The 12,951-nt window shown below is 39.5% G+C and overlaps 1 protein-coding gene across 1 annotated transcript; it reads right to left on the minus strand.

The window, feature by feature from the left end:
* Nucleotides 1-11,493: 11,493 nt before the first annotated feature.
* Nucleotides 11,494-12,699, minus strand: ier3 (immediate early response 3). The gene has a single exon (XM_059337729.1). The coding sequence runs from the start codon at nucleotides 12,511-12,513 to the stop codon at nucleotides 11,956-11,958; it is 558 nt and encodes a 185-aa protein (XP_059193712.1). The 5' UTR covers nucleotides 12,514-12,699; the 3' UTR covers nucleotides 11,494-11,955.
* Between the last annotated feature and the right edge of the window lie 252 nt (nucleotides 12,700-12,951).

Here is a 12,951-nt window from a genome sequence, read left to right on the forward strand (position 1 = left end):
GAGAAATGTCATTGCTGTACAAAAATAACTGTTATTGTTGCTGAGTCTGTCTCATTGTTTCAATCAATGTATTTGTGTCTTCCAAATATACTTGAATGAGATTTTTCAATAAGCTAAAATAAAGGTTTTGAATGCTCAAATATCATCTTTGCCATTTTTTAATGTGCCCCTCTGATTAAACACTGGCCCCTCCTTGGCCCCCACAGTAAAACTGGTCTAGAGCCGCCACTGTTGATGAAGCTTGGCTAAAATAAACTTTATGACAGTATGACGCGACATTCTTTAAGTTAAACACTTTCACGTGTGATATTTAATGACCATGTGTGCCTGCAGTGTGAGAATAACGCCACTCCTCTCCTGGGTCTTTGTCAGAGTATGAAACCAGCGGGTGATGTGTTCAGGTGTGTTGCACTGAGTGACATCATGCTGCACCTTCTTTTGTTATCTCTGAAATGCCGTTGTCATGGTCGCACGGTGTTCCAGCGTTCCTGCCTCGTCCGGTATGTGCGGAACGTCGTGTCAGATGGCGTTTGTGTGTGAACGGAGGTGACTGAGTGAGTGGGAGGAGTGGGAAACAGCTCACATTAGTAACTGTAATAAATGATCAAAGGCTTCACAGTTGATGGATGTATGAGTGTGCACCTGAACGCCACTCCGCCCAGCCAGGCCTCAGGGTGTTTCCCCACCACACAAATGTTTCAGATACTACAAATACTTATCTAATCCTGGATTTCTATAGCCTAGCTCTGAGGAAAAATGAGCCCCGGGGATTTAAAAATAAGTCAATAAAAGGACTTTCATGTGACTCATCAAACAGAAAGAATAACTGTTGTATAAAAACTGAACCCTGACATAGTCTGCTGCTCGGCTGGGCAGGAATTTAAATTATGATCTAAAGAAGACAGATTGCTTAATTAAAATGTATTTATTACTTATATTCTTTTATTTATACATTTTTTCTACTGAATTATGATTTAATTATGGAACATGCTTTAAATTTATGCATGCACAATTATATGCATGACACAATGATAAAAACGTAATTCCTTCAGAACAAAATGAACTAAAAATGACAGTGTTATGTACCAGAACTACAGTTGGACTCTCACTTTTAACCCAGAATTAAACAACTTGTGGAGAGATAACCGGGGAGTAAAAACATTGCCACAAACAAATAAAGAACAAAACTCTGTATTCAACACAATACAACAGAAACACATTCAAAACTTATAAGGAACTAGCAAACAAGTTTCTTATACCTGATGTCTGAGTCACGTTTGACCTTCAAGCCAGACAGAATGTTATTTTAACCCAGTGTTAAATAGTTCGTCAGTCGCATGACTCTCGAGAATGTCTGCAATGCTGCTCTCAGTTATTTCAGAGAAAACAATAAACAGCCACATGACATAACACTGAAGAAAAGCGTTTATGCATTATTATTTATTTGATCTGGACAGTTAAAGCACTGATTACCCAACAGATTATCTGAAAACTGAACAACGTTCTCTGTCCAGAGATGCCTCAGGGCTCGAGTCTTGGCCCATTGTGGTTTGTAATTGAATATTTGATCAATGCAACTAGTGTGTGACTTTGGAAGGCTGCTGCTCAGTTCAACAGCCATAACTGGCAGCTGTTAACCAAGATCATGATCTCTAGTGCTTGAAGGGATAGTTCAGGGTTTGGGACATACATAACAGATTATCTGAAAACTGAAGAGAATCTAAATATGACAAAATATGAGTGTTTTCTGATATGATGGCCTCTTTTAATAAACTATCCAATATGATTAATTCCTGATCCATTTTATGTTCAGGTTTAGTCAGGTTTAAAGTGAGAAATCCATTTCTCAGAGTTCTAGCCGGTGGTTCTGATCATAGATTTCCGATTTGTATTTTATACTGATGTTGTATATTTAGTATACTGATACAGCAGCAACTGTAACAAAAGCAGATTCTTCCTGGGGATCAATAAAGTATTTATATTTCTGATTTGATTTTGAAACTACAAGGTTATACTCCACACTCTACTTGTTTTCTGGAATAAAACCTTGTAGTGTCGTGACCCTGAAAGCTTGAAGGGACTACCTATTCTATGATCAGAACCATCCAGAACTCTGACACCAGAGGTCAGAAAGTAAACTGACAGCTTAATATTCAATACGACTAAATGTACAAAATCCAGAAATATCCCTTAAAACCTGACCAAAAATGAACATATAGTGGATCAGGAATGAATTATATGAGTAGTTTTTCTTTTTTTAGGAGGCCATCATATCTGAAAAAACTGAAAAATACTGAAAATACTCACATTCTGTCATATTTTGATTTTCTTCAGTTTTCAGTTTTCTTCAGTCTGAGATCATGATCTGGGTTAACTGCCAACACTTATGGCTGTTAAAATGAACATTGGCCTCCCAAAGTCACACACAAGTTTCATTGATAAAACATTTAATTACAAAACCACAGTGGGCTAAGACTTGAGCCCTGAGGAACCCTTCAGGTAACCCAAGGAGTTGACATCTCCGGACAGAGAACGTTCTATTCAAGAGGTAAGAATGTCTTAAACAGCCTTTGTAAGAATGTCTTAAACAACCTTTATTCTGTGACTGTGGGTTATTTGTTAAAACATACTATTTACATGGATTCTGGTGTGTTTGGCTCCTGTTGAGGTTCTCAGTAAACAGTCTGAGTTTGCTGGATTTCATTTTGGCTCCTTTTCAACCTATGTGACTTACCAATAAGTGAGAAACTTCCCTCACTGACCTTCTGTTGTTTGCAGTGGAACAACAAGAAGTATGATTAAGGGCTTTTCGCAGAGCCGTTGTGTTATCATAGTGAGGCATTACTGCTGAATTGTGGATTGTGAATTTTCTGCTCCACTCCTCACTGTTTTTTTAGTGTAAACGTCACTGATAAAGTTTCTGTTTCTTGGGAAATCCGCACTTCCTCTTTTTATGCTTCCTGTCTGATGATGCTGGGAATCTCCCATTTAATACCCTCAATCCTTTCTTCCTCTCTTTCCTAGAATGTGGACTTTCATCTCCCCCTCATTCTCAGATTTCAGCTCCATCGCTCCTCCCTTCCTCTCCTCTCTGGTCTGAACTTGATGCTTCCAGCCAGAGATGACTCACTATGTTGGTATGTGGAGAAAGAAAAGGAGGAGGTGCAGCGAGAGGGGAACCTTCTCTTTGTCCTCTTTACCCAGATCAGAACAAAAAACTGAACAATCCTGTTTACTTCTTTCCTTTTCCAATCTTTATTCTTTATTTTCCCTGCAGCAGATGACCATTAAGGATTGTTTGCTGTTTTGCAGATTACAGAGTCAGAAAAGTGGTAAAAGTATGAAGAAACTGCAGAGATCCAGTACAGGAACATGAGGGTTGTTGCAGCAACAAACAGTGAAATGATACAACAAAGAATAGAAGAATTTAGACAGAAAAGCAGTTTGTGTCGTCAGACAAAAGTTAAGCGTTTGTAGTTCTTCAGAAGGGAGAATGTGTCAGGAGAATGCGTCAGTCTGTCAGAACTATATGTATATAAAGAAAACAGTGTTTAAAAATAAAAATTAAAGATGTGTGTTTATCCTTCATTTAACTGGTCCTTTCCAAGAAATGTCTGTCCAATTCTTCTTTAAACATTTAAATGTTTAGTTTTCATTTCTCCTGTTATTTCTTGCAGCTTCTAGAACAACATGTTCTCAATAAGGCTGATAGTTTGTGGCTGTAAAGTTTCATGAGGCTGTGATTATCCTAGAGGTCACAGCAGCTCATTTTATACACTGAGCTCAAGTTTCACTCTCTAACATCATCACACATGAAGAACATTGGGCTCATTGAATCCACAAGAGTCTCAGCTCTCCAGTCAGACCCGATTTATGCAGCTCACAGACTGTTTAGGGACCCCAGGATGCACAAAGATTCACACACAAGAGGACACAATAACACATTTACTGCAGGAGAAACACTGCATGGGTTCTGCCCCAAGTGCATTAAGTGGGCATGTCACGTCTAAAAACAGCCCAAATATTTAATAAAGTATCAAATGAAACTGAGAAAAGCAGCCAGGGTTCACACACAGATTTTTGTCTTGTTGTCTTTCCCGATTTATGCAGCTCACAGACTGTGTAGGGACCCCAGGATGCACAATATTCACATACAAGAGGAAAAAAATAACACATTTTACTGCAGGAAAACTGCATAAAGTGGGCCTATCTGTGAAGAGACTCGTGGGGACACATAGACCACAATTTCGTTCAGATATCTGGAGGTCAGAAAATGGGCATGTCAGATGTTGAAGAGGTTAAGAATGTAAGACACAAAAATGTAAGACACAAAAACTGCTCTCCTGTTTAAGTCCTGTGATATTTTGACCCATCCACCAACCCTAATCCTCCTCCCTGTGCAGACTTTGTTGCTCTTTATATTACCTCAGCCCTGGGCTCACAATAACGTCAGTTGTGCACGAATTATAGCGCGACAAACAACCTGAACAAACCCGATTCCTCCAGATCTTTTCTAACTTGACCTTGAGGTTAAATACAGGAGACACAATGGCTTTAATGCAAAATAAAACTGGTCCAAACTGTCGACTCCTGTGTGTGTGTGTGTGTGTTTGTGTGTGTGTGTGGGTGTGCGTGTTTTTACTAGAGAGATGATATGGATGAAGTGTCTTTGGAGAAGCTACTTGTTTTGTATAAAGAGCTGTCACGCAAGGAAGCTGAGCGGAGAGTTTCCACTGAGGTTTCTACTATGTGTGTGTGTGTGTGTGTGTGTGTGTGTGTGTGTGTGTGGGCGGCAAGTGACCACAACTTCCGATGATCAGCTGGTTAATGAGGTCATCTCCCACTTAAATGTTGCATAAACATTAATAACAACTTTTCCTTTAATGCAAACACATTTGCAGGTGTTTCTTATGTGTGTGTGTGTGTGTGTGTGTGTGTGTGTGTGTGTGTGCGCGCTGTGGTTTCAGCCTTGTTGAGTTGTTTGAGTGTGTTATCACATTATGGTGGCACCTCAGCCTGTTAGTCAGATGGTTGACAGTCAGTGGAACAAGAATAACAGCAGGTCACAGCGATAAAACACAACAACACATTAACAACAACAACAACAACACTCCTTCTATATGATTTGATCCTGCTGCATGTTGTGATTTTAAAGCACCAAACCATGCAGAGCTTCATATCATACAACCATATATGTCTCTGTTCCTGCTCTCAGACCCTCCAGCAGCAGAGCAACACGTCCTCTTACACTGAAAGTCCACTGGGCGCTGCATGAGCGTCCTCCACACGCCGTCAACATCCACCGGGAGCATTTGAGAAACGGCGCGTCTTGCTGACCTTTTGTACTTGCTGATTTGATCGTTTTCGTCAATATTTGCTCTTCTACCATGGGTTGGCAGGCTTCGTAGTTAAAAGTCTTTTGTGTTTTTTGTGTGATTTAACTTTTATTTATTGTTGTTTCATACCTTTTATGCTATAGCCTGTGTACTTCTATTTACTAATTAGAAGCCTAAATTACAGTTATAAGCTACATGAATGAAAGCTTTATGTCTGTGTTTTAGTTAACAAAAGCATTAAGCCGTAATGTCGATCTAGTGACGTGAAAAACGACCCGGAGTCTGCTCATGGTGTTTTATTTTGAAAACGACCTGGAATCTGCTCATGGTGTTTTATTTTGAAAAACGACCCGGAGTCTGCTCATGGTGTTTTATTTCGAAAACGACCTGGAATCTGCTCATGGTGTTATATTTCTGTCTGACTTCCTGTCAGAACGGTCCGCTCTCTGTCCAGCTTGATGCTACTACTCACGTCCAGTGTAAAAAATAGAACAGATGCGTGATTCACGTGTGGCCGAGCGTGGAGACGCATCCAGGACACGTCTGAAACGGAGCACTACGGAGCCGGTGGAGGTTGATACATTGACTATAATGTATTACCTGCGATGACGCGAGGGTCAAGTGACGCGCCCCGGCCGGCCCTGTGGACTTTAGGGGTTTCCCAAACTAACAGTCACAGTTTAGAATAAATGTCGAGTAAACGAGACAAAAATGCAAAATACTTGTTAGTGAATATTTCTCATGCAAACTCTTCATACTGGATGCGAAGAGAATTTGTAAAAGTTGTGACTAAATAAAAGGTTTGAATATATTTGCAGCCAGGTGAGTTGAGTTTGGAGTTCTTTCTGGTAAATGGTTACACAGTGAGTATGTCTAGGGCTTTTATTGTGAAAGGTAGGAAGAGAAGTTTAGTGTCTTGGTTCAGATTCAGAGCCTCTTTGTTGTTGTTTTATAATCCTCATCAGATTCAGATTAAAATAAATGTTACTGTTATTCAAACTGCACACGACAGTGCACACTTGAACCACAGTCATATTTTTTGTGGCTTTTTTTGGTAATTTTGTGTCATTTTTGATCATTTTGTTTCTCTTTTATTTCTTTTTTTTGATCATTTTTTGTCTTTTTTGGTAACTTGATGTTTTTTTGTTTCATATTTGGTCACTTTGTATCTTTTTTGTGTCTTTTTATGTATTTTTGTGTCTTTTTTGTGTTTGTACCAACATTCATGACACTTTAAAAATAATTTATCAGAGAAATTCAACTTCTTTCTGATTTCTATCATTCAAACTGTGTTATTCTGCACAAAGACATGTTTGAGTTGTTCCCACTTCTAGCCATGAATTAGCTGATTCCATAGAGCTGCAGAACTTATTTACATATACATGAATTTTTTTAGGGTTAAACCATATTTGCACCTGACTAATTTGAAATTTTAATGCACAACATTTTCAGACAGAATAATGAGCAGCTGAGCCTTTCTCAGCTCTCAGAGTGGAACAGGAAATAACAGATCGAGGCTGTTATCAGTGTTATCACAGCGGTTGCCGGTTCAGAAAAACACTCTGGAGTAAATAATAGTTCAGTGAGTAAATGTGACCATGACCTTGGCCAGACGATGCCATAATTCCTCCAAAACAAACACATGGCGGGAAACTGTTTCCAGAGTTCAGTACTAAAGTTCTATATTTGATCTTTTCTTTGACTCTGTGTTTACTACAGCAGGAAACACTGACAACAAGGATAAAAATGCACTATGAAAAAGAGTTCAAAGACAGTATAATGATGAATAAACTTTTGAAATGTTCTCCAGCTTCCCACCGCGATTGAAACATACATTTTCTGTAAAGGGTTGCCAAAAATGCATCATTTAATCATAGAAAGAAACTGTAAAAACAGGCAATAATCGTTGAAATTTGACCTTTCAGACGGTTCTTGAATGGAATGACAATTAATTTGTCACGAAAGTTTCTGTTGGAAAAAGTGACTAAATGAAGCTTAAAATTGTGATATTTCTGTGTAAAAAGATCCAATTCATTCCATTGTTCAGGATACTTGTGGGTATTTGGAAAAGTGTTGATATTAAAATTACATTTTATTCCAAATGTTCCGTTGTTTTTACTTCAATATGTACAATTTTACTTTTTTTTTTATCATTTTGTGTTTTTTGTGTCATTTTTGGTAATTATGTGTCTTTTTTGGTCATTTTGTGACTTTTGTGTGTCTTTTTTGGTCACTTTTTGTGGTAAATTGGTGTACCTTTTGAGTCATTTTTTGGTAATTTTGTGTCTTTTATCTGTCTTTTTTTTCAGTAATGTTGTAGTAATGTCTATTTGTGTCGTTTTTGGTAATTTTGTGTGTTTTTTGTGTGTCTTTTTTTTTATCATTTTGTGTCTTTTTTGTGTCTTTTTGGTGTCTTTTTGGTTATTTTGTGTCTTTTTGGTTATTTTGTGTCTTTTTGGTCATTTTGTGTCATTTTTGGTCATTTTGTGTGTTTGTAACAACATTCATGACACTTTAAAATAATTTATCAGAGGAAATTCTACTTCTTTTTTCTGATTTCTGTCATTCTAACTGTGTTATTCTGCACAAAGACATGTTTGAGTTGTTCTGATTGTGCTGATTCCATAGAGCTGCAGGACATATAGATTTATAGGAATTTTATATACACAGGTGACACAGAGTAACTTGTAAAAAAGAGCAACAACAACAAAATGCCCTGAAATGGGGGATAATGTGATTTAAAAAAAAAATCATTGTTCCTTAGCTTCAGTTTGTTGGGCTTTCTTTTTCAGCATATATGATAATTTAAATAAATAAATAAATTCATGAAAATATAAATTGATAAATGTCCAAATCGCAATAAAAGTGGAAGTAAATAACCCAAAATACTATTACTGTTACAATCATGACAATATTTTAGACAATTAAGCCCCAATCTGATGTATAACGTGAGCTTGTGTAATAAACATATTTGGGATGTATTTCCTGTGATTACAGTCAGAACAAACAGAATGAAGGTAAATTTCCGCTACAGTTTGTGGTTGAAACCAGGTCGGATAATGAAGCTGCGGCAGGTTCAGACGCGTCCACACGTTTTAATCTCTGAGTTGCGTAACACATGAACAATAACTGCTCACTGACATGCAGCTGTACATAAGAGTCAGATCATATCTAACAGTTAGTCCATCACAGACAGATTAGGCCTGTGCTGTTGGTCAGAAATATTTGATCAGAATGACTAATAGCAGCTTTTATTTTAAACTCCTGATAGACAAACAAAGACTTGTTGAGATCATTACAGCTCATCTCTGCTCTCTGTTAAGTGGTGCTCCATAAATAATCTCACTCTAAATGCAGAAAAAAACAAAAGAACTGATTATTGACTTCAGAAAGTGCAAAGCAGACCTCCCACCACTCTTTCTACAAGGCGAGTATGTGGAGAGGTTTAAGTTTGTGGAGAGCTTTAAGTTTCATTGCACCCATATCTCTGACACTCTTACCTGGTCTGTTTACACGTCTTCCACCGTCAAAAAAGCCCAACAACACCTTCATTTCCTGAGGCTACTGAAAAGGAATGGTATGGATGAAGAGGTATGTAACAATAGGGCTGTTTCCACTAATGCCCAATACCCGGAATGATGTGGGTCTCACTCGGCAAAATGCTCCTAATTTGAATACGAGCCGTCCGGAGTTGACTTTTGTCGGCACTTTTTTCGTCCTTGTCGAAGAGCAGGGCCGTTTTTCTCCCCTGAAAAAAGCCTGGTTACTGATTGGATAGAACATTAAGCAGGATGTGAGTAATGCGGCTCGTTAAGAAGAGTGTAAGAGAGTAAGAAGAAGGGGATGTTAACCCCTTAGCGTCCAGTTTGCAAATAGCTAATAGGCTAACAGTTAGCTCTGTAGCAGTATAGTGTATATGTGCTGCTGCTGCAGGAGGTGTTCACTTCGCGTTTGTTTACAACAAGCACCAGACACTCTGTGCACAGTTAGCGATGCCGGTTAATTCAAGATCATGTTTATGATCAGCGGAGACGCTGTGCATAATTAGCCATGCTGCTTTGTTTATGATCAGCTGCTGACGTTGTGCACAGTTAGCGATGGTGGCCACAGTTGCGTCTCCCGTGTTTAATCTGTCACGGTTGAAACTGTCGCTAAGCAATTACGCGACGGTCGAAAACCAAACGTCTCCTCCAGAGTCTCTAAATCCCTCTTGGCGCTAACTTGTAATGGAGACACGCAGAGTGAGCGGACTTTTGAGAGGTTGTGGCCTGAGACTTTCCCAGAGGCCACTCTTCTTGCTAAAGGAAACACGGCTGATGTCAACGAGTCTTTTTTTAAGCACCTTATATATGAGAGCACACATAACTTTCTTTGGCCTGTTTTTTTATACAATGACAATAAAGGAAATCTTGAATCTTTAAAAGACATTTCAACTTTTCTGCGAACTCTGTTGTAGTTGCTGTTGTAGTTCTCTCCAGTCCAGTCCAGAGTACGGTGGCCCTGAGGACAGAAAAGAAAAAAAGTTTCTGATGGATTCTTGTCCAGAAGTTCTGAGGCTTGAAACTCGTCAGCTTCCCTCTAAAGTTCTACCTTCAGACTCCACGAGGCCAGTTTGTGTTGTCGATGATAGAACAAGTAAAACTGGAGATAAGGTCAAATATATTTAGTGAACAATAACTGCACACAGACATGCAGCTTTACATCAGAGTTATATAATATCTAACAGCTTAATGTTAAAATAAAGTCATCAGCATCAAGTTTATTTTCTCATATGTAACATAACGTATTTTTTCAGTACAATATTGTACACTGTACCCCCAGAGATGCCCCCGAATATTAACCATAAAATGGAAGTTAAAATCTGTATATTAATATAATGGTACATTATAGATTTTTTTAACAGAATTATTTAATGGCTGAATGATCTTTAATGCTCAAAAATTCACATCATATTGCCCAATGTAAAATTAAGGACATTTTTATGTTCTCTCACAGTAAAATGTTCAATTTAATGTAAGAAAAAAAAATGTTCAAAAAAAGTTTGGCAAAAGTAAATGTTAAAGTAAAAAAACATTTTTTACTTACAGATTATATATATTGTATATATTGTATTTTATTCATATTTTGTATAAATTATCTGTAAAATAACTTACTGTTATTTGATGGTAATTTTGCGTGATTTATTACTTCACTGTTGAAAGATTTATCCCTGATATTAATGTTATTATAAACTACACTCACAGCAGAAGATAAAGATTTATAAAACATAAATATAGTCAGCTTCCTTCTAAAGTTCAGTGTGTGTTTGATGATGATAGAACAAGTAAAACCGGAGATAAGGTCAAATATATTTAGTGTAGTTTTGTAGTTTTTTGTGTTCAAACTGTTGATCCAGTAAGTCATAGACAAATATTAATGCTCCGGTCATAAAGGTGAGTCTGAGTTGAGAACACCTGTCTGCTCACATGTACCTGACTGACTGACGCTGCCATGGCAACATCAACACCAACAGGTGTTCCCCAGAATCCCCGTGGCGGCACATGATGTCATCACGTCCTCTGTGAGGTCATGCATTGGCCATGGGGTGAATAATCTCTAATGTATATGAGTTATTGAACACGAATCATTACTCATCTATGAGGTAACGAGGAGCTGCAGCAGATCAGAGTCGTCCCGACTCAGCTGGAGGTTTTATGGCTCAATGAAAAGATAAAAGGTGAAGAAAAAAAGAAAGTGAGTGTGCAGAAATCTCTCCAGACTGAAGCTGAACAGATATCAGACTCTCCGACACAAAACTGCATTTTTAAGAGTTTGTTTGTTTACACGTTGTTATCTGTGTTTGCAGAGCTACAAACAATCTGCAATAAAAAAGTATGTATCTGCATGAAGTTTAAACACCAGATTCTCTGCTTTCTGCAAAAACTAATATTTAAAATAGCAGAAAACTTAAAAATATGATAAAATCAAGATTTCTAGTTTAAGAATTGTGCTTTTTTTAATGCACCTTGCAGCTGGAAGGTTTGTGCTTTCCCCCCTAAATTCTGTGATGAAATTAAACTTTGCAGTGCCACAGAAGTCTCATTCTGCAGAGAACATCTAGTAAACAACAGAAAATTTCAAATCGTCATTCTTGAGTGAAGAGGCAGAACACAGGAACTTCATTTAGACATTTTTTTATTAAATTATTAATCAATAAATAGCAAATAGAATAAATAACTAAATAAGACATGTAGACAAATGATAGTGTGAGTTTCAGCTCCACAGTAGTGACATGTTTTAGTTTCTCAGTATTAAACTTGTAAAACATCCAGTTTAGTGCAGAAAGTCTGTGTGAAACACACGAGTTCAAGTTTTTTAGAGTTCAAGTTTCAGTTTGTACAAGAATTCACAGTTCTTTCTTTCTTTCTTTCTTTCTTTCTTTCTTTCTTTCTGTCCTCCAGCCTGTCCTCCTGTGTCTCAGGGGGACCTCTGGCAGGGGTTGGCCGGCTCATGGAGCTCTGCGGCGGGCTGCGCCTCTCCGGACGCCCCGCTGCTCTGGTTCACTCCGGCTCAGTTCATTTCATTTCCGCTCCCGGGAGCAGGGATTAGTGCGGGTCTGCAGGTGCCCCTGGTCCGGGCTTCAGTTGTCGCTGCCCAGCCTGTGGTAGACCAGCAGGGCCACCATGCTCTTGCCGGCGCTCTGCTCGAAGCTGCTGGCCTCGGGCTCCTGGCCGGGCTGCGGGCATGTGTTGGCCAGGATGTGGTCGCTGAGGTACCCGGGGTCCTGGCAGCTGCTCGGGGCGGCAGACAGGAGCTCGGAGCCGTCGCTGAGCTGCGGCTCCTCGGCGGACTGGAAGGGGAAGCCCTGGCTGGTGGTGGCCGGGCTGTCGGAGCTGCTGAGCGGCGCGTCGGCGCACGGCTCCTCGGTGTAGATCTGCCACAGCACCACCAGGCACAGGATCAGCAGCCAGCGCTTGGCCTGGCTCGTCTTCTCCGGGGGCGGGAGGTGCATGCGGACTTTGGCCGGGTACATGACCCGGGTGCAGCGCTTCTTGGGCCGGATCGGCACGTAGGAGCGCACGGCGGTGGCCTGAGCCGGGATCCGCTCGAAGGTGAAGACCTCGGGCTCTGTGCTGCGGGTCAGGCCGAAGCTCTCTCTCTGGACCGTCATGGTCCTGCTGGTTGATCGTGAGTACATTTTCGGGTTCTGGTCTCTGTGAGTCTCTGTTTGAGATGTGTGAGTTTCGGAGCGCGGAGCTTCACTTTATATCTTCTTCTTCAGGTTGAGTGTTTTCTTTAGAGACGCCCAGATCTCCCAGGCCCCTCCCTGCTGCTCACACCTTATTGCTCAATTGAGAAAAGACCAGAAATATTTGCATATTTTTGATGTGAGGATCAACAGCCAGCTGAATCATCAGGGCTGGGTCCAACAGGCTGGGAACAGATCTCAGACAGGACCGGGACTCAGACTGATATATCATTATTATAATGTTTTATCATGAATACGTAGAGGAGAATATTTGCTGTGGATACTGCGTTCAAACACATTAAGGCCTATATGTAGTTTTATTATAATGAGAAATAAGATTATTTATGTGTCATTTAATGAAATAGGATATTGTAACTATATGGAAGA

Source organism: Centropristis striata, chromosome 7 (assembly GCF_030273125.1).
Source record: "Centropristis striata isolate RG_2023a ecotype Rhode Island chromosome 7, C.striata_1.0, whole genome shotgun sequence".
NCBI classification, from domain to species: domain Eukaryota; kingdom Metazoa; phylum Chordata; class Actinopteri; order Perciformes; family Serranidae; genus Centropristis; species Centropristis striata.

Bases quoted from the DNA above. Each gene is read 5' to 3' on its own strand.
- ier3 (XM_059337729.1), bottom strand. From the start codon at position 12,513: ATGTACTCACGATCAACCAGCAGGACCATGACGGTCCAGAGAGAGAGC.